We start from the raw sequence: 21,233 nt of genomic DNA on the forward strand, positions 1-21,233 counted from the left end.
TTCTCTCTTTCTCTCTCTCACTTTCTGTTTCTGTATCTCTCTCTCACCCTCCTGTGCCCGGATCAGACCACGCTCCAGCCATGCTATTGGGCAGTGAGCTGTAAACAGGAGCTGTACGCTGATCCAAGTGGCAGTCACCTTCATTCGTGCCCACGCCCCATACTCTTCACCCAGCTTTCCTTCCTTCTATTTTTTGAGACTCGCTGAAATCCTTGTCCTATGAAAAAAAAGGAAGAAAAATCTTATGGGAATGGCTCCCTGTGTGGAGGATGAACCGCTGGGTATGCCCCTTGCTCATCATGAGCCTGACACACTGGCTCTTTATGTGGCTGTGTGGAGGGTGGCCCCTTCCATCCTCTGCTTCTCATCCACACCCCAGAGGCTCCCATTCAGCTCAGGCCTGGCTGGGGGGAAGTTGGAGCTCTTTTGTAGTGGGGGATTCTTGGTGGGGGCTATCGAGACTGTGACTGTGTGGGCCTTTATTTCCCTAGAAAAGAGAAGGGGGAAGAGAAGAGATAGAGGGAGAGGGCAAGAGGGAGACTGGGGTGGGAGGGGTGGTACCAAAGGAGAGTTTGGACACAGACGGCCTTGTTAACCAGCTCCCCTAAAGAGGGGGAGAGGATGGAGAAAGAAACAGGGAAAGGGCGAAGAAAAAGCAAGAATGAATTCAACGTTAAGGCAAAAAAGGTCCCCGCAGTTACGTCACAGTTGTTCTCCTCCTCCTACGTCTCTTTCCTCTCTTAGTCTGCCCTATCTGTTCCCTCCATCGGTCCCTATGTAAGCTCAATCTTCAGCTCAATAACAAGCTTTTGCCCTCCCCGTCACCCCTCCTCGCCCCCTTCTCACCCTCCGCCATTAGTTTACACACATTCCATTATCTGGGAGACCAGGCTAAGAGAGATGTCTAGGGTCAGAGCGATCATTATCATCACCTTTTTCCGCTGCACTGTGAGTTATAGCCCGCCGTATAGGAAACAGACATTTAAATCATAATCAATAGAGCAATATCAATGCTGAGAGGCACGGCTAAAGGAAATCACTGCCTGAGCTCTGGAGGAAAAGCAGACACTCAGTTTAGACTGCGATAGTGGCACGAACGTATTGATAGAATATGATCAAGCCACAGAATGCATTATGTGGCATCACGCTTTGTGTGTTTCTCTTTTTGTTGTTGTTTGTTTTTTCATATTTAGGCCTTGCAATGATTGTGGTATGTATGTGAGGGAATGGAAGTGCTGTTGCATGGTGAATACCAGCATGTTCAGCTTGTGTATTGCTTCCGACATGGTTGGTGAGGCTTAGCAGAGAGGGGACACTGTCATGCTGTATACATTAACTGACCCTCCGGTCATGTTATGGTGACAGGGGAAGCAATGTTGAGTTGTACAAACATACACACAATGTTTTGTCCAGCAAGGACGATGCAAGGAGACAGGTGCGACTTGACCCGGCTGTGACCAGTCCACAGTCACTGCTGCCACTCTGGCTGAGATCAGGACTGAATCCCTGCCTCTTATGCTGCCAGGACAACAAAAATGGCAGCATCCTCGTACAGCAGCAATGCACCACATCACTGTCAAGGAAGAGCAGATTGAGACATGGAATAAAAACATCATATAATCAGTCATCACAAATTACAGCTCTAACAACAGAGAGCAAGCACAGAATCACTGTTATTAACTGATACAGTTTGCTTGTAGTGAATAGGACACCTTCGTGCAGATGTGTAATCCAGCTGACATGTAGACAGGGTGAAATCCATATTTGGAAATATTTGATTCAACCACAGACTATTTGAAAACGTATTCTCTGGCTTGGCCTTTTGCTAGCTATGTTTATGTAATGTGTTTTCTGAGCAGATAGTAAATACATTCTGAATTTGACATATATGATTTAAGAAAGGTGGACTTAAATACAGATTGGTTACACTGTGTTGCAGCTTCAGGGCATTTCTCCCTGTCTTGATGTGCCTGTTTGCTTCATCGAAGCATTTCTGAACCTCTCCTCAAAAAACAATGTCTTACAAGACAAGGTAAAACATGATGTATGAGACATTTGTACACTATCAACCTGTAGATACAGGCCAGAAGTGAAAACACACTTTTAAGTTACAGAGCTCTCAACAAACGATGATTAATAAAAACAGAGAAAATTGAATTAGTACAAAATAATTTGTATTCACTTTACTGTTGAAGTATCAGATCAACTAGAACTATTTGCTATTTAATGATTATTTTATATGTGCTGAATTAACTTGACTGGGACACTGTAATTGTTTATACAGTTTGTGCCAAAGTTAATTGGTCAGATCATTTAAAAGATAATTTGCATATTGATTTGAATTCAGGCAGCTAACAAAGATGGATATTATGCGATTACAGTTTATAATTAAATGTTCATTGTAAAGCACCAAGTGTGCTGTGCTAGAAATTTCAGATGAATGTCAGGTTGAGTGGTGCAGTCAAGCACGTTGCCAGCCTGACTGAACAGTTCAGAAACGCCGAGCTCCAGCCCAGAATCCCAACATCCTGTGTAGGTGTGAGCTGTGAACAGATAGAGCACTGCACATCATGGTTCATGTGCAGCCAAAGCCCACGCAGTGCTGATCAGACAAGGATCTTCCGCTAAATCTAGAAATCTATAACACAGCAGTCCCTGCTGAGCGTGGAGAAATTTGGATAGGAAAAACCAAGAATAAGGAAAAAGCAACAGTATATTACCAACAGTATATTACATATTGTTTCTGACCTGATCTGAATTTGTGCACCTCTTTGTGCTGATCTAACAAAGTATAGAGGGAGTTCAGATGTGATGCATCTGATCGTCCTTTACACACACAGACATATTTGCAGCATTGTGCCAGCATTAAGACAAAAGGCTGCTATAAATGTAAAAGTAGAAATAGCCATGCATAAAAACAATTGCTTTGCTATCTTAATTGCTTTCCAAAGAAAATACTTTCTGTCACCTTTCCAATTAAAACATAACCAGCAGCTATATTAGATGTATTTTTAAATACAGGCCTGCAGCACTTGTTGGAAGATATTGGATTCTACCTCTACATTTTAATGACCAGTTTCATTTATAGATGCAGCAGAATCAACACGGCTAAACAAAATGTCACTGAGCACTGGGTAGAATTCTGATACTCCAGCCGAGGATCCAACACTAATGATTTATGCTTTGTCACTTAATGCCTCATATTACAATGCCAAACTGAATAGTGTTTACAGTATCTTTTCAATTAGGCTAACAGTTGTACAAAATCCTTTCTCCAGACATTTTTAACTCATCTGACTTACACTTGGTAAAGTGTGAACCATTTTGCAAATGAGGGTTATTCTGGGAGTCACGTTTTCCTCTTGCTCTCTCTCTCTCCCCTACCCATGCACCCTGGAGAAGCTTGTAAAAGCTGTTGTCCTTTAGTTATGACAGAAAACGAGGAGGAGCCGGGAGAGAAAAAGGAAAAGCTCTTCAATTGAAGTCCTCCTTTCTCCTCTATGTCTGCGTCTGTCTCTGTTCCTCTGCCTGTCTCTTTCACTCTCTCTCTCTCTCTCTCTCTCTCTGCATGTGCCCTGCTGCTCTGTCATCCTCAGGGATGCATCTGAAGGAGACCATCTGTTGATCCATTTGTCTCCTGCTTTGCTTCCTGTGCCACTGCCTCTCTCCTATCGATGATCAGGCCTGGCCTTTCCCCTGCCCACCCTCTTTGTTACTGCCAACAGGCCCTCAGGGTGAGGCGGGTCTGCTGCTGGGGGTGGGGCAGGAGGTTGTGCCCAGATTTGCACAAAAGGAGATAATAGGTATTGGTGGTCATGAGGGCTTTTTGTACATATGATGAACAGCTCCCACAGCAAGCTGCTTTCTAAAGCCACTTCCACCCACAAACATCTGGCTTTTGTCTTGGAGTGGGAAAGGGTACAATCAGCATTCATTCCTGGGTCAAAAGATGGCTTAAGGAGACAGAGTATGAGAACTTCCAGCCAGCAGTGACGTGAACATGGTACTAAAATATAGACGGATCTTTGCATCTTTTCTGGTGCGACACAGAGACCTGCTTCTTGCATTCTCCATCCTCCTCAGTCCAGCAGCCCTCTAACATCAAAGTATTGAATTGAATGTCATCAATTGCTTTCAGTGCCACTGTGATTTTGACCAGGACCTTCCCTTTCATTACTAATGACTAACTGGCTGATAATGTACTGTACCTACTGAAGGTGCTGGCAAATACAGACAGGCACCTATTTGCAATATGTGATGACAAATAAGTTTGCCCCTTGCATATAATATGATGGTAACATTCAGAATATGTGCATGCCTGTACTTAATTAAAGTGAGCATTGTTGTGCTGACCTGAGTCAACACACACACACATTTTATCCTTTTTTTAAAAACTTTTGCATTGCTTATATAGAAACTGTTCACTTCCGCCCTTAGGACTTGAAAACAGAGAGTTCATCATTACATGGAAGCATAGACCATGAAATAGATGTTAGGAACAATGCTGGATGCTGAAGGAGCATCACTGGAGGCTCACAAACATTCACCACCAACGCATTTATTGCTTGTGAAATGTTTGGCAGTGTTGCCGCTAAAGAGAGTGGAGTGCTGGTTTCCACACATGTCTTCTAGCTGTCACCTTGTGTGCATGTTCAGGGGTTTGATGGACACTGAGTCTACCATTGGGACTTCAGGGATTGCCTGCCTTTGATCTTCTCCTGCAACTCTCGATTACCCATCGTTCAGCAGGGCTCAGGCCCTGGAGAGCAGCTGGGGAAGCATGCTGTGTTAACATGAGCTCTGATGTGCCCAAGAGAGACCCTCTGTCCAACTCAGCTAGACCTCATATGGCAAATTACACAGACATGGAGGAAAATGTAGACGAATGGCACCAGCCATGAATGTTTTGACTAAAACTTTGTGGCAGAGGGAGAATGGAAATATGTCAGAAGAAGATCCTGATGCAATCTGTAATGAGGTCGAAGTCCATCGTGAGGACTGCGTAGCTTCAGCGTGATTGTAAATCTTATTATCACATCTTTTTCTCTGTCTCTCTATAGTTTTCCTAGATTCGCAAAAGTTTTTCATCAGCACTGCTCAATATATCTAATGATGGGTATTCACCCAGGGAGACATAATATTGATTTCCTATAAGGTGTAGATGACATGCAGCCAGTACTCTTATTTTCCCAACAACCATGTCAGCTAATAAATCATGATTGTGCTACTGCTGTCATCTAACACAGCTGTTGTCAGTGTGGTGTTACTCTTCATGTTTTTGTGACCAATGTTGTGTTGTGTGTTGCAGGCTTCCTCAGTACAGGTGACCAGGCTGCTAAAGGGAACTATGGGCTTCTGGACCAGATCCAGGCTTTGAGGTGGATCAGCGAGAACATTGGCTTTTTTGGTGGAGATTCCAACCGCATCACTGTGTTTGGTTCTGGGATCGGGGCTTCCTGCGTCAGCCTGCTCACCCTCTCCCACCACTCTGAAGGTACAGTACAGCAGGGGACAGAGGGGGGGAGGAGGATACAGCTGTGATGTTCATGGCTGCTGGTGTGTAGGCTGCTTGATATGGGAAACTGGCGATGCAGGTAGCGAGTTATAGAGTGATATATTCTACTCTACTGTACAGCATAACGAATGAGTTCAGAAGCAGGTGTTTGCATATAAATGTGGTTTTCAATCCCTCCAGAAATTGAAACTACATGGCAGATTTCCAGCCACATGTGGGTCTTAACATACTCTGCTGGTTTGCTGACATCCTCCTCCATGACAGAAATAAACATGTAGATATAAGTCTTTGTAAGCAAGATATAAAAGGACACGAAGCAGTCATGCTAAGTGATACATGCGCTTATACTGTCCTCTTTCCAAGGAATGCTGTTTATCTACTGGCTACCTTAATGCTACATCATGATGATTTACTGCCCATGCTGGTCATGGCTTTAATACTAAATGCTGCATGTGTGCTTGACTTGGACATGCAATAAACATTCCTCATACTCATGCTCCTCTAATGCATCACTGAATTAAGATGGAGCCCCACTGCTTGTAGGTAAGTTCGTGTAGGAAGCTTTTTAGTTCGTACAAATGAACGTTTGCTTTAAGCTCCATCCGTTGTTGCTGAACGGTCACTGCATCATCTTTAACCTGAAATTATTACAAGTAGTCACAGATTCATCCATCCATTTAATTGCTGTTTTCCTGCATTAAATTGACGGGACCGTTGTGTACATGACAGGCTGATTGAGGTGTTATTGTGCAGCAATGTTCTGTACGTTCTAACACGTTGCTGAATCTGGTGGTAATATTCCAAATAAGGGATCTTAATGTTTAGCCCAATCACACAGCCTGCCTGCACAGCATGTTTGTGGCTTGTACCATGTTCACAACATGTTACAAGCCACAAACATGCTGTTTTTTTGCCCACACATGGTTGGAGATGTAACACGGGGGTTTTACTGTACATTACAAGCAAGTAAAGCATGTGTAAGAAGTCACTCTCGCAGTAGATCAAGGCCTGGTTTTGGGGCAGTGTTGTGGCGAGAAAGTTATGAAGTAGTACACCCACCTACACACCACACACACCAGTGCACACACATGCTGTATTCATTGCCTTGTCACTAGGCAGAGTGATGTCTCTGTTGTTGGAGGTTTGATTAGCAGACCAATGTGCATTTGAAAGAGGTCATTTCAGCTGCTACTCTTTGGGTCCCATTACACTGTCAAGGATTTGTGATGTGTTTTTGCATTCTCCAATTTGCATTAAAGTGTTACTAATTGCCTTGATTTCTTCCGATGAATGATGACTGCTTTTGGATTGAATTTTTACTATAAATGCCTTTTTTATTCATACTCCATAATGCTACGCTCCATGTAGCATGTTATTATACTGCCAGTGAAACCATCTCCTCTGCCTCTAGTAAATTGGATATTACCGGGTCTGTTTTTTCCCCTGAATGGAAATGTATGCCCCACTGATGGGATAAGGAAAAAAAAGAGCCAGTAAAACTTGAGGGATCCTAGGAAATTGAAACAGGAAGCCTTCTATCACGCCAGGACTCTTGCTGCGAATGTTACCAATGGCAATCAGATTTCACACAGACTCTCTCAGAGCACAGATTGTTGTAATTATATAAAGTTTAGGACTGGAGTGGGCTGCAAGGATGTGACAGGAAATCCAAGTGAAAACATGTCTTTTTGCACCTGTTTTCACAGCCTTCACTGTACTCCCCCCTCCCCCTCCCCCCCCCCTCCCATGCTCTTAACTGGTGGTGGGATGTTCTTGTTACCCAGACAACACAATAAACAAGAAACGAATCAAAGTGTCTGGATCTGCATAGCGGTGAATATTGAAGTAAAAAAATCTATAATCAAATGAATTATACACTGTGTCATGAGCGCACCTGGTTTCAGGTGGCCTCTAGTAATGGATTTGTGTAATGATTTCCTTTTTGTGTTAGCAGACTGTTGCATCTCAGGAAGTCCGCCGTATATTGAGTTTTCTACATTGCATTCTGAATGGAAATTAAGTCAGGAAACAAGATTGTAAACAATACATCATGACTCCTCCTGACTTTATTTTCTGACTTGCTTCACAAATGAAACTCCATTCTCTCTCTATAGAATTGTAGGTAGTGCTGTCACATTGAATGTTAATACTCACATGCCTACATGCACATGCGCGCATACACGTACACACACACAAACATTTTTCTTTCACCTTCTGCTCAGACGCAGGATAACGAGGCCCAGGTAAAAAAAGAAAATCAGCGATGACACTCTGCTCTAGAGCTCCCTGGTGTGTCGGTGTATTTAATGACAGTATTCCCACTCTTACTGTACACAGTCTGTCATCACTGCCTGCAGTGCATAGACTTTCCATCTAACGGAGACTCTTTTTATGCCTGTTGGTGGCAGAGTGACAACTTATTTCAGATGCTCCATGCTCCTCCTGAAGCTTATTTAATAAGCTGAATCCTCCTATATCATCCTAGCCCTCCGGCCTTTCTCTTTGATTGCTTGCTCCTCTGGCCTGGCCTTGGTGGCGTCTTCATGTGGGCGTGCCGAGGGCTCCAGTCACAGGGTACATCCATCACAGAGCCTCCCCCTTCTGGCCTGTGTGGAGGCTGGCCTGGATGTCCTCTCATGAGGGCTGGATTTTTTAGACCCTGTTTGCTGCCCTGCCTCCTCCATCTAATCTCCTCCTTACTGCACCCATCTGTCTCCCTGCCTTCACTGACAGTAAAAGCATGCAACGGACACACACACTTTTTTTTCCCTTCATATGCCAATCTGTGTGTGTGTCTCTCTCTCTCTTCCTCCCTCTCTGGGTTTCAGCTCCCTAGTCTGCAGCATGTGTGGTGCGTTGCTATTAATAAGATGGCCGCCTTCTCTGCTGCTATGTGGCAAGCAATCTAGCTGCACATCTGAGACTTTGGAAGCAGAATGGTCATTAAAAGCGCAGTCTCTCTCGGCAGGAGAGTGTTTTTGACCAGCTTATTAAATGTAGCTCAACAGTTGTGTTCCCACAGAGGGAAATCTCTGTCCCCATCTTTTTTTTCCAGCAGCTTCAAACAGAAAACGGCTAAAGAAGTTCAGAAGCAAGGACATTAGCCAGGCCCGTGTATTATCTATCTGGCATCGCACAGTCACTAATTGAACATGGAGATTTGGCTTTTTCTCTATCTCCTAATAATCATTATGATTCAAAAAGTGAGATGGCTTCTCTGTACATGAACAGAATACCAAGTAGCAAATGAATCAGACGTGTGTGTGTGTTTACACATGCATACATAAGAGATTCATTGCATCAATTTCTCCATTCACAACTTATAGGAATCAAATTGTAGATCTACGCACATCTGTCTGTATAACACGTGTGCACGCAGGCGTGTCTATTCACAGAGCACACATGAGCGAAAGGCTGGAGGCGCTGAAGGTCGTTTGGGTTCTTTTCTTTTTTTTCTTCTCTTCCTGTAAGCAATCAGGATAAAAGCTCCGCTTCTAAGGAAGTGCTCCCCTTTTAATGGAATGTCTTGGACATTAAAGACAGCTAGTGTGGAGGATCCTTCATGCCAATGTCAGCTTTCATTTTTATTAAGACTTCTGGGTTATTGAGGACCATAAATGTGCATGTTAAATGCTTTGGTTTTATTGCAGCAGAGCAAGGAGTACCAAGACTTTTTAGTGCAAGACACCTCCCTAGCAAACACTGACACCCCCTGAACCATGAGTATTAAGAGGGCAGTGGGGCAGGTAGCTAGTTTTAAGAAAATTATTAGATTTTGAATGTGTTAAGTGGGAAGGATAGCAGAGTGAAGGAATGTATGTGTGCGATGTGTAGAATAAAAGATCACAGAGACTTAAAAATGACCGTTATTGCTCTACATCATGAACTACTTGCTGCTGATTTTCTGATGAGAATTTATGATTCACACACTTTCGGAGAGGATGTGATTGGAAGTCATTGCAATAGATGTATCGCTTTCCTCTGCTGATTGGGTGAGATACGAGGGCTTCTGTTAGAGTGACTTGAGTGTGTTGTAATGATTGCAATGAGACACACATTGCCATGCCCTTTATGATAAAGTATTATGAAGTTTGTACGCCCAGTGAATTATCTGAAGTCAAATGGGCTGACAAACACACTCATCTTGGTGAAGTGGAACGCCTTCACAACTGAAACTCATAGAACTGTATGTTCTACACGTAGGTTAATGATGAGTCAACATATCATTTTGTTCTAGTATAATTTCAATGCCTCATTGCTGGCAGTAGTGGTGGCTAATTTCCGGGTTGTCTCTTTGTCTCATTTGTAGCCATAATTAAAGAATGCACAAATTACAAAATCAAAATAAAGTCAAATCCACATATTAGTTTGAAATTGAAAGAGTTTAGCCTGAGATGCAGAGAGATAAATTCCTTATACATATTGATATTGCTCCAGACACTAAAATTGTTTTCAGACAAAACAAATCAGTAAAAAAATAAACATTAATGAAGGTCTTTCTGCTTGTTAGCAGGCAACAACTGTTCAGAAACATTCTTCATAAACTTTTAAATAGCTATATTATGTTTTTGTCATACTGAGTGTGTAAATATTTAATCGAATTTTTATACAAATGTTATTATCATCATCACCATCACTATTCAGATTTAGTTTTTGCAAACTTTCATGTCAATGTTATGTAAAATGTGGTCTTGCATTATGTTCTAGGAATCAGCCATGTATTTTGATATGTGCATATTATTGTAATCATTACATACAGTGTGCAGAAGCACTAATAAGTAATCTTTATTATTTCAATGAATTTAATTTTTTAGTAATTCATATTTTATGCTGCCCATCTGATTAATTTTAAAAGCATTAGTACTTACACACATGGTTAGGGAGCAGACCTCCCTGTAAGGTCGGGTCTTCGCTCTCTTGTAATTTTAAATCAGTGCCAGTGTGCTGTTTCTGGCATGTATTTAACCTATAGGGGAAGGAAATGAGACTGACAGCCACGTTTATTGGATCTCAAATCAATCTGCTTGTGTCAATCTTCCTGCTGCTGCAGGATTCAGAGTCTGCGTTGCCATTAGCACCTAACCTCTGCTCTGACAACCGTTCACCATGTACGGCAGGCACGTGGTTGTCCTTAGAGTAAAGAACACAAACACTGTGCTACCGCTGCTGGGAATTATAAGCATATGTTGAGCCTTGAGAACTTGTGCACTCATTCGTCGCTGTATTTCTTGAAATGTGCCACATAAGGGTAATAGAAATGTTGCTTGAAATGATCCTACTTTATGAGTGGGCTGAAGGAGGCCAAGAGGCTGTATGAAGACTACATCTGAGCATTACATTACATCACTACTTTAACTGTAATGTTACATCTGGCTATGACCTTTGAAAATAGCATGTGTAGGGTCCCTTTCTGAAATGAGACCCATGAGAGGTTCTCCTTGTGGAACGGCCTACAGCCCTGCACTCCATAATTTTCCTGCACTGAGCTCTGTCTGTACAGATCCGGAGGTGCAATCTATCCACACTCCATGTCAACTTCATTTCTGTGAGCTCACGCATCCATTGCCTGTCGAGTTTAAGCACCAAATAAAGGCACCTTGCAAGAGCTAGAATATGAATTGGAGTCACTGGGAAAGATAACTGCATAACCACATCCCTGGGATGTTATTCATACATGATGCAGCTGCCATTGTTGTGCAAATGCATCGTGCTTCAGAATAACCAGGGACAATTGTCGAAGTTGAATAGACCCCATTTCTGAGGTGTCAAAGGCATTCAGCAACTCGACACTGTAAAGTTACCTGGGTGTTTGGGGCAACAGAATGCCACTGTCTCGAGGTTTGATTTGGCTGTTTGCTGAAGGGTGTCTTTGCATCTCAGGGTGTGAAAAAGGCCTATAAGAGATGAGAGAATGGGGACGCGCCTTGTCAGGTGCCGTATTCTTCCACCGCGATTGACAAGAGCGATAATTAAACCAGGGGGATGCCATCTCTGCGGAGCAAGAATGCTTGTATTTATTTGCGCTGACTACTGGGCTTTGTTGTCTGCCATATACTGTGGACTTCATTGTGCGGGGAACAGCGAGCCGCTTTTAACAAGTGGCCTATGAGGCATTTTTCAGTCACTCTTTGAATGACAGTTCAATGTTGTATAGCAGAGCAAAATTGCTTTATTTTTACAAAACAAAAATGGAGGATTACCCACCAACTAAAAGGTATTACTTTCTTTTGAACTTGAAAGAAATTGAAAACAGCCTAATTCAGGCAGCAAATAGGTTTTTTTCTCTTCACTACTCAGCGTTGCAAAGAGAAAATGAAGCCAAAGTTGTATTAAACAGGAGAAAAAAATGAGTCACTGCAGAGAAATGTGAGATAGGATGGTGTTATTAGGGTAAAGATAGAGACTCTGAGGTCAGGATCGACAGTCTGAGGTTAGCACTCAGAAAATAATATCAAGTTTCAGCCAGCTTTGCCTGAAGAAACCAGAGGAATGAAGAATTGACAAATGGCCCTAAAACAGTGAAGGCAGTTTATTCAAGCACTCCAGGCATCAGTCTGTCTCAGCTTGCAGCAGGTAGTTGAGCCTATAAAGCATGGAGTTATAGGTGTTAAAGAGACAAGCAGCAGGTCAGAGACAGAAGCAGAGGATAATTGAGTACTTTAGTAAATCCATGCCTCCATCAACCAAGGTAATAGCTCAGAGCATTTCATATACCTGTAGCCTCGCATCTACAACACTACGGATGGACTTTGGCAGCTTGAGCGACATGTGGCACACATGGCCTGTCTGAGAAATATTCTGCGAGACAATCCAATGAGACCCATCTGGTGATGTATCGCTGAGATTGCTTTTGGAATCTAATCGCATCTGATGAACGAGGTGACTACAGAATATGTCATCTGTTGATGACCTGTAATCCCTAGTGAAGACGCTGGCAAGTCATTAGTTCAGGTAGATGCCATCCATGAATCATTCTTGATAAATCATTGTCAAGGGTGCATTCATACACCTACTAATGGACAGAGGCAGTAGTGGTGGAGAGGGAGCGGTTGGAGGCATCTCCCGGCTGTGCCCTGGAGTTCTTTGATCCTGTTAGGCTTTAGATCAATTATACCAATAGCCGCATCATATTGCTTCCAGACTGTCTCGTCTGTTTCCTCTCTTGATTGGTCTAATGACTTGATGGAGCTTTGTTTGTCTGGCTGGCTGGCTGTCTGTCTGTCCATTTTCTTGCTACACTCACTCGTCTCCAGTGCCTTCATTTCTGAGGCGTTTCATTCAGCTCCTCTTCCCTGTTTCTCATAGCAGTTTCTTTCTTTCTCTCATACACCCACCCACCATGTCTCTCTCTCTCTCTCTCGTCTTCTCACCATGTCTCCCTCTCTCTGCCTCAGTCTTTCTCTGGCACCAGTGTAAAGCATCCATTATAGAGCGATGCATGGGTGTCTGTGTGAGTGGGAGAGAGGGACTTGGCACTCCTCCTGCCCCACCTGCAGAGGAAGCACTGACAGCTGAGCACTTGGGGGCTCAGCTCTCCCCCTCCTCCTCCGCCCATCTCCACATCTCTTCTGACCTCCCTCGTCCTCTCACACCTTCTCTCTCTCTCCCTCATCCTCCCTTTATTCCCCCAATGTTCCACACAAATTAGCCCAATTTCTGCCTCTAGTCACTTTCCCCTTACATTTCATTATGTCCATCTTTGCTGTTGTCAGTTCATTGTGTTTGTGTGTGTGTGTGTGTCTTCAGTTGCCTGCTTCACTGCATTTCAAAATATTTTTATGGGCTCATTCATTAGGCATTGCACAGCAGGCAAAAAGACTGGTTAGATGTGTTGTTAAATAGACTGTTGTTTCCATGTTTATCTGCCAGATGAACAACTACAGCGTAATTAGTTGAACTTCGGTGATGACCACAAGCTCTCTGTTTGCTTGTTGTTGCTGACAGCTCACCTCTGTGGCTAGCTAGGTCACTCCTTCAGCGTCTGTACATCTGTTTATCTCGGTCGAGGAATGAAAAGGCGCTCAGTGACTCTGCGTGAATTACAGATGGATGCTGTGGAGCTGCTTAGAAGGCACGACATGCTTGAGAGCACCATCACGTTCCTCGTCAGTTTCATGTGATTTATATACATTTGTGTGTAACTTTGGATCATTTTTTTTTTAAATGGAAGATTTTCTCCTCCCTCTGCTCTGCTATAAGCACTTCTTCTACACAAAGAGAAAAATGCTTGCTTACTGCAGGCATCTAGGAATATATGCAACATTCTGTTTACACAGAGCCTGCTTACTACAGTCAGTGCTTGCAGACAGGATGATTTGGAGGAAGAATTGTTTTTTCCAGTGTGTGATAAGAAGTGTCGCATAGGAAAAACATCAGTCCAATTACTTCACAGTAGGACTGAGCTCATGGGATTTCTTCACTGAGAGCCTATCACAGTGGAATACAGAGAATAGTATCCATGCTCACCATCTGGATTCCTATCACTGACATAACATGCTGTAGGTGTACTCTGTCCTCGGTGTGTATGCATGTAATGTGCAGGCTCAAGCTGCCTACCAAGTCGTTCCGTTCTGGGCAGTGCAAATGCATTAGCCTTAGCTGTGAAATTTGCATAGTCTGAGCACAATGAAATCCCCAATGAGAGGAACTTCAGCAAACATGCTGACAAGCAGAAACCTCCACTATAAAGGGCCGACAATGTGCAACCTGACAAAAAGACTAAATCTTTAGCTCCCAGGCCCACAAGGCTGTAATAGATTTTTAGCTTAGAGAGGTAACATAAGCTATAGATCCTTTTCAGTGGTAAAAGAGTGTGACTCACCAAATCGAATGCAACTGTTAGAGAACAATATTGCCAATGTGCTATTTCACAACTTGAAGACAATTCCCTTCTCTTGAACAGGACATTGTACATCAGGTTACAGTGCTCCTATATAGTAAATACACAAAGACTTTACAAGAAAGAGTTCCTTAAAGTAGAAACCTTTAACTCACCTGCAAGAAATGGCCTTCTGTTTGCTTTTAGGACATTTGTTCAAGAAACACATCCAACCACACCTGACCTCTCACTCCTACAACAGAGCAGTCCTCATGATAATCACCACACCAATTACCTCCTAAATACACACTTATCCAAATGCTCTCATCCTGCCAGCAATGCAGGACTTCAAAATGAACAAGTGTCCACTTTGGTAGGAGTTACACCATCTGCCATAAATAAAATACCACAATGAAATGCTGGCATTATGTGCATGTAACTTACAGTTGTATGTGACATACACTGAGGCAGGGGATACACATCCACTCAACTCAAGCATCTTCTTTTCTGTCTTATTCTGGGACAATAACAATGTGAACTGTAAATAATTTTGCTAAATCTAATACAAAGTGACTATAGTGAAAAATACATGTGCTTCTCTGTTGAAATCTTAAATACAGATAGATTGAAATCTCACTAATAGCTGCCTGCAGTCAAAATGTGCTGAAAGTGAGCAACATTTACAGCATTAACGGTATGACCAGATTAGCCCACAGACACTTGAAAAGAAAAGAAAAGTCCTCCTGGGCCACCTTAATGTGATATTTTACTGCTTGATAGATGATTTTGTCATAAAGTTCTCTGTTTAGTGCAAATGGAAATTCAGACAATGGAAAACAAAGAAAAGGGCATTTGACAGTACCTTTTGAATGAAATACCAAAACAGAATACTGCTGCTATAATTCTTACTCTACAATCAGACTTCTGTTTGTCATAGCTGGCTTTTTAATTTCCTTTTTGGAATCAAGACATTTTTTTGTATCAGAATCATTTCAATGATGCAAAATTGATTTATTGAATGCTCTCTTCAATTTAGGTAGAAAACAGAATGTTTTCTCTAACAGAATTTCCATTGAATCCTGATTTTGCCCCCCCCCCCCTTTGCTGGGGGGGCTTTTATTGTGATGTAGCTGCAGGAAGTTCTTGCAGTAAGGCTCCAGTTCAGTAAATGCAGCAAAGAAAGCAAGAGCAAGCACTCACAATGTGACTCCTGCAGTATCCATGCAGAAATCAAAGGCAGATTAAATAAATAAAACAGTAAAAGAAAAACATTTGCCTTCAAAGCAGTTCATGATGAGCAGTTTAATATTCAACACATTGGCAGAAGCAGCTGTGTGAAGAATAAAGAGAAAAGAAATTGCAGAGCAACTCACAACTCCTATTTTCACACCTACATAAGCACACCTGGCTAATTGCTGCAGAATCCAAGTGTAGACTTTCAGAGTCTTGACACCTCCTGCCCAGGATTTTTGATGCAGTCCCACGTTGACAACATCCCTTCATTTTAAATGATGCAGCAGACATGACAGCTAAAGTGACTGCTCAACAAAGGGGAAGAAGGATACAAACCTCAGTCAGTGTATCATCTGAAGGTGACCCAGGCCCTCACAGACACTCAAACGTTTGACAAACTCAACAGTAAAAATTATGTTGTTTTTTTTTTCAATCCAAACATAATTTAGCATCATGTTTTTATGATGTGGAAAAGCAGACATCACTCCTGCAGCATTTCCCCTTGTTTTAGTGAAGGCTGCCTCCTCTGCAGTGTTTCGGATGTTGACAAACCCATATGGCATGCCACTAATCTTGATCGATGCCCACCGCTGTGAACACTATTCACACTGTAGAGGATAATGAAATGTAACAATGCAACAATTCACTAAAATCATCACGGTGATTTGTTTATTATCCATTATGAAATGCATCATGGCTTCTGCAATTTTCCAGTCAGAATGCAACGTAGTGTTTACTTTCCAAACACAGAGCAGCACAGAGTGCTCATAAAAATGTCTAAGCTGGCCCAGTGTGCTATTCTTAGGGTTCCCCTTAGAGCCACAATCTAATTGGAGCCTTGGTTGTCCTAACGGTGAAGCTATCCTCCACACTGACATTTTATGTGTATTGTGAGTGACTGAGATTCCCCGTCTGGGTATCTGTGGCTGTTCTCCGGCATGTCCCGGGACTCCTGCTCATCGGTGAGGGCTTCATTAGCCGAGAATGGGAGGTGGCAGCAGAGAGAGAACAGCTGTTTAGCTAACCACTTGCATTGTTAGCCAGCCTTCTCCGTATGCCTAACTGCCTAAATCCGTCCCCTAGCTGCTAATAGAATGCTCATTAGGAGAAGAGAGGGAGACTCGATGTGAAACAGCGCCGCTGTACTACAACCCTGCTATCTTCTGCGGCTCCTCCTCTCCCTCTGGTCTCTATTAAAGAGATGTAAGGAATAAACCTTCCCTCTGTAGATCAACTGTTTTCCCAACCGATCCTGCCCTGTGACCCTGACCCGTAGGGAGAGACATGGGGTGTATGGGTACCTGAGTTTTCCTTGGAGACAGCCAGCAGCCTCTGTGATACCAAAACATGGCCCTCACTTGCAGAGATACAGAACAATACAAGATTACACAATCCCAGAGGACAGACAGATGATACCTTCTGCTGAGAGTAGGGGTTGGTTTAGTGTAATTTTTTTTTTTTTTTCCAGATTCCCCCTAAGCGGTGTGGTGTTAAATTATTCAGACATTGTAGATTGTATTGCTGTAATTTGTCAGCAACCCAAAAGCACAAGTCTATTTCTCTGTGTCAGAACTGATGAAGCTGGCAAGGAGGATGGAAAGCTGCGACATCAGAGATGGCACTGTGAATATCTGATGGCATTCAATGGAACAGCTACAGATAAGAGCCAAATACCCGGCACCCCCCCTCGTCACAGCCAAAACACATCCCTGGCTAAAAAAGGGTGCGCTCATGTTTGATTAAAACTCAAACAGGAAAACATGTTGCCATGGAAGTACTTTATTGAATTAACACAGGCCAGTCATTTTCCACGCAGAAATGCAGACAAACAAAGTGCAGAGCTTCCCGGGGAGAGACTGACAGAAATCAATGTGTGGTAGAACTGATATGCTCCAAGCTATTTACAGTAAATGACAGCGCTGTAGACTCTGCTGTCACATGGAAATGTACTTGGGAATAGTGTGCACAGAATTATTCTCACCTGAGTGATGATATTAACCAAAAAAACACAACTATGATCCTTTTGCAAAAAATCTGTTGGATCAAATACATTTTTTGAAAAAAAAGCACAACATACATTTTTAATCTTTTAAATGAAGGTTGGAGAGCTTAATGAGGAACAAATACACATGCGTTAACAACAGAAGTAGGTCAAAAAATCCTGCCAAAAAATCCTGAAATATATATTTGAGTCGAGTATAATGGGACTACTAAAAAAGAGAGCGAGCGAGAGAGAGAGAGAGAGAGATGAAAAGAAAAGAAAAATTCAAAAATGTCTCTTTCCAGAAATCATGACCCTCTAACCAGGGAAATTGTTAATTTTATACAACTCTACTGAATTACACCCAGTGACTGTGTTGCTGCTCTGAAGATGGAGTGCATTTATCCATGACACTTGACCGTGGATGTGTCCGTTAGTGTTCACATGAGTCATGCTGTAACAAGCATTAGCTTATCGTCAAGACGACTGAGTAGGTTAGTAGTATTTATACATGTCTGTCAATGCTACTACATCCAATGATCATGACTCATACTCGCCACATTTATTTTAACTTTATTCTCAAGTTTTTGAAGATACAATAACACACAATGACACAACTATACATGCCACAACTGCAGCGGTTCCACCACCCCACACCCACCCACTTATCTGAGGCTCAGAAGGAAGGAAAAAAAAAGAAAAAAAGGGGGAGACAAGCAGAAAGGGTCCTCCAACAACCACTTACTACGGTATAAAGAGGACAACGTTCAATACCTTCAATGAAAAGAGAAGCTTTGCACAAAATCTATGAAGGGACTCCACGTCAAAACAAAAGACTCGCTGCTTTTATCTGTTTTGTATCTGAGTTTCTCTCAGGGAAAGCACCCCCCTCACCCACTGCAAGAACGACAGGGATTTGTTTGACTTCCGATTACGCAGGATTAGTGTGCAGGCAGTCAATGACACTCACCACATTTTTATGGGAAAAAATCCTTCCACCTTACAAGTTATCCTTCATTCTTTTTTTATTACTATATAACAGTGGCCATACAGTCATAGCAGGGAACAACGCAGGTGTCACTAACCACATTAACGCCTGCTCCACTCTGTTTAGGTGTCCAAATAAGTGGTGACAGTGAGCCAGCATGCACAATGTAGGGACCCTGAAAGGGAAGCAGCTAGGCCATCATTGATTTATTATTTATACCTGTGCTCTTTCTACTGTGGGCGTTGCTATAAATTGTGCACACAAATACAGAAACACAGTCAGGGCCCACCTACACTAATAAGCCCTATAATGTAGCTGACTTTATGTATGTAAAGTAAGCTGTTACTCATTCAGTATTTATTCCAGACCTCACTGTGCACTGTTTAGAGTTAAGATATTTATATCTGTGCATTTGTTTACCATCTTTGTTTCACGTTGTTGCCTCTGTTTTAGCTGTTGGGTATATTTTTTGGTATTAGCCTTTTAAAAATTGTGTTTATGCTGAGTGTAAGTGTGAGAATCATGTCAAAAATCCTTGTTTAGACACATTATTATATTGTCTAGTATTCATGACAAAATATAAATTCTGTCTGCAAAACTTGAGTACTATAGGGTAATGTGTGTGTTACATACCAGTGTGTCATTTCTTTATATGGTGATGGAAGCTGACAATGACACAGTCTATAGTAATGGCAATAGGCTTACCGATGCCACTCTGAATGTGTGCTGGAAAAGAATGTCTGTGGGTGAGATATGTGTCAAGTGTTGTGACGTTAGTTGCTGTTGAATATGTGTTGGCTTGACATTGAGAAAGTGGAGCGTGCCAGCATTCAGCCGAACTGATAGACTAGCACACTCAGTCTCACTCACAAGCCCTTACACACACATAACTCATCTGCACAGACTCGCATCAATACAGCGCAAACATGTACGTATGTGCACAAACACAGGGGTACACATTCTGAGCACACACACACAGGTGGCTCTGGCTCTAGCAGGTCCAAACCTGTGGGACTGACCGTTATTAAAGGCTGTCCTGAGTAAATATCCCCTTCCACCAAGCTCTGCTTAGCTCACCGCAGCTTTGCACGCACACACACACATTACGTATATGTGTAAGTCCACAAACTCTCCCTCTCCAGGGGATCTCATGGAGCTACAGCTGTGTGCCTACTGGCACTGGCAGCAAGAGGCACATCAGAGAGGGGAGAATATAGGCGAGGATATGGAAACTGAGATTGTAGTGAAAGGTTACCATGGAGAAGAGGACAAAAACAGGAGAAAGGAAACTGCACTGTTACATGAATGTGATATTTTTTTCGTTTTTTATTTTCTCTTCTCTCTGCTGCCTGGTTTGAATGTAAAAGACTGATAATCTGAAGTGTGGCCACTGATGTGGAAAGGCAACTATTGAGTGCCTTTCTTACCTCAGTAAAGCATTCACATAGCTCCACAAGCAGCACAAAAAGTGCACCAAAATCCAGGTGTGTAACACCGCCAGTGAACGCAGGCAGCTTACACAAACACACACACATAAATAGTGAATGAAGCTGGCAGGGCGGGGACTCACCAGTGCTCAGCTCACAGCTCTTTGCCCTTGCGCCGAGACCTCGGCCTGTCACTCTTTGTTTTACTCCATGCACCACCACTCCACTGTAAGCAGCCAACACAATTTTGGGGATTGAGGTGGTGAAGAAACTGTCCACCACTACCCATTTGGCCTTTTCAGAGCTTGACAGAGAGGACTGGAGGTAAAAATACACTGCATTCTGCCCTGCCAAAATTGGAAATGGCTGGAGTGCTGCTGTGGAAGGAGAATGTATATAGTCCTTGTTATTAGGTTGGCTGGCCAGAAATGAGGTTGACACTGTGCCAGACACTGAGATGTTTTCTGTCACTCTTTTTTTTTCTTTTCATGTGGAGTTCAGTATGAGACATTAGTGTTCCAAATGGAGGCAGTGCCATAGATATTAATTACTTGTCCATTACAGTTTGTGACACTATCAATCTGTTATCAGCTAGCTTCACCAATGACTGAAATTAACTGTCACTCTTCAATATCAAGCAAGTCATCTCCATGCTTTATTGCCTTCATTACAACGTTCAGTTCTTAAATGGTCCCCTCATGAGATCAAAACCATGGTTAACCTTGTTCCCAAAGATGGACATCATGGCATGTTTATCTGTGTTAAGTTAATATCAACCTAAATGTCAGCATCAAACACCTTACATCGATTGTGAACGTGTTGTGAACTTAAGGAAATAATGCCAGTGAAGCCATGATATATGTTCATGTATATTTGATAAGCCTTGCCAGATGTGGCCTTGGATGTTTGGATGTGTATCAGCAAGCAATCTCTCTCACTGAGCCCACAGAAATTAGATTTCATCTCAGGCCCAAAATCTAATACACAGGCTTATATTTACTCACAGTTTCAGAGCATCGTAAGCCAATATGACCCTATAGAGCTGCGCAAAATACAGTTGAATGAAAGTGCTTTGAGCAAACTGTTCCGGAAGCCGCTGATGCATCTTAGTTGTGGTCTAGCTCAGAAGGTAGCCGCTGTGTGTGCTTAAACTGCCATAAAAAATAAAAATGACAAAAACTCACTGACAAACAAAATAACACAGTTATTCAAGGGTTGGGTGGTGGCCCACTAAATCTAACTTGGGAAGAAAACCAGCACATCCTCATGCA

The 21,233-nt window shown here is 42.6% G+C and overlaps 1 protein-coding gene across 8 annotated transcripts in view; it reads left to right on the forward strand.

Annotated features, from left to right (window-relative positions):
- The window catches only part of nlgn3a (neuroligin 3a), an 88,489-nt gene that overhangs the window by 45,148 nt on the left and 22,108 nt on the right, over positions 1-21,233 (forward strand). For 5 of the 8 annotated variants that reach the window (XM_028415884.1, XM_028415891.1, XM_028415885.1 and 2 more), the window contains one exon: positions 5,309-5,494. In XM_028415884.1, coding sequence (XP_028271685.1) covers positions 5,309-5,494 — 186 coding nt within the window. Of the gene's footprint in view, positions 1-5,308; positions 5,500-21,072; positions 21,092-21,233 lie in introns of all 8 variants that reach the window. The other 3 variants (XM_028415889.1, XM_028415888.1, XM_028415892.1) reach the window with 1 other exon arrangement.

Source organism: Parambassis ranga, chromosome 10 (assembly GCF_900634625.1).
Source record: "Parambassis ranga chromosome 10, fParRan2.1, whole genome shotgun sequence".
Lineage (NCBI taxonomy): Eukaryota > Metazoa > Chordata > Actinopteri > Ambassidae > Parambassis > Parambassis ranga.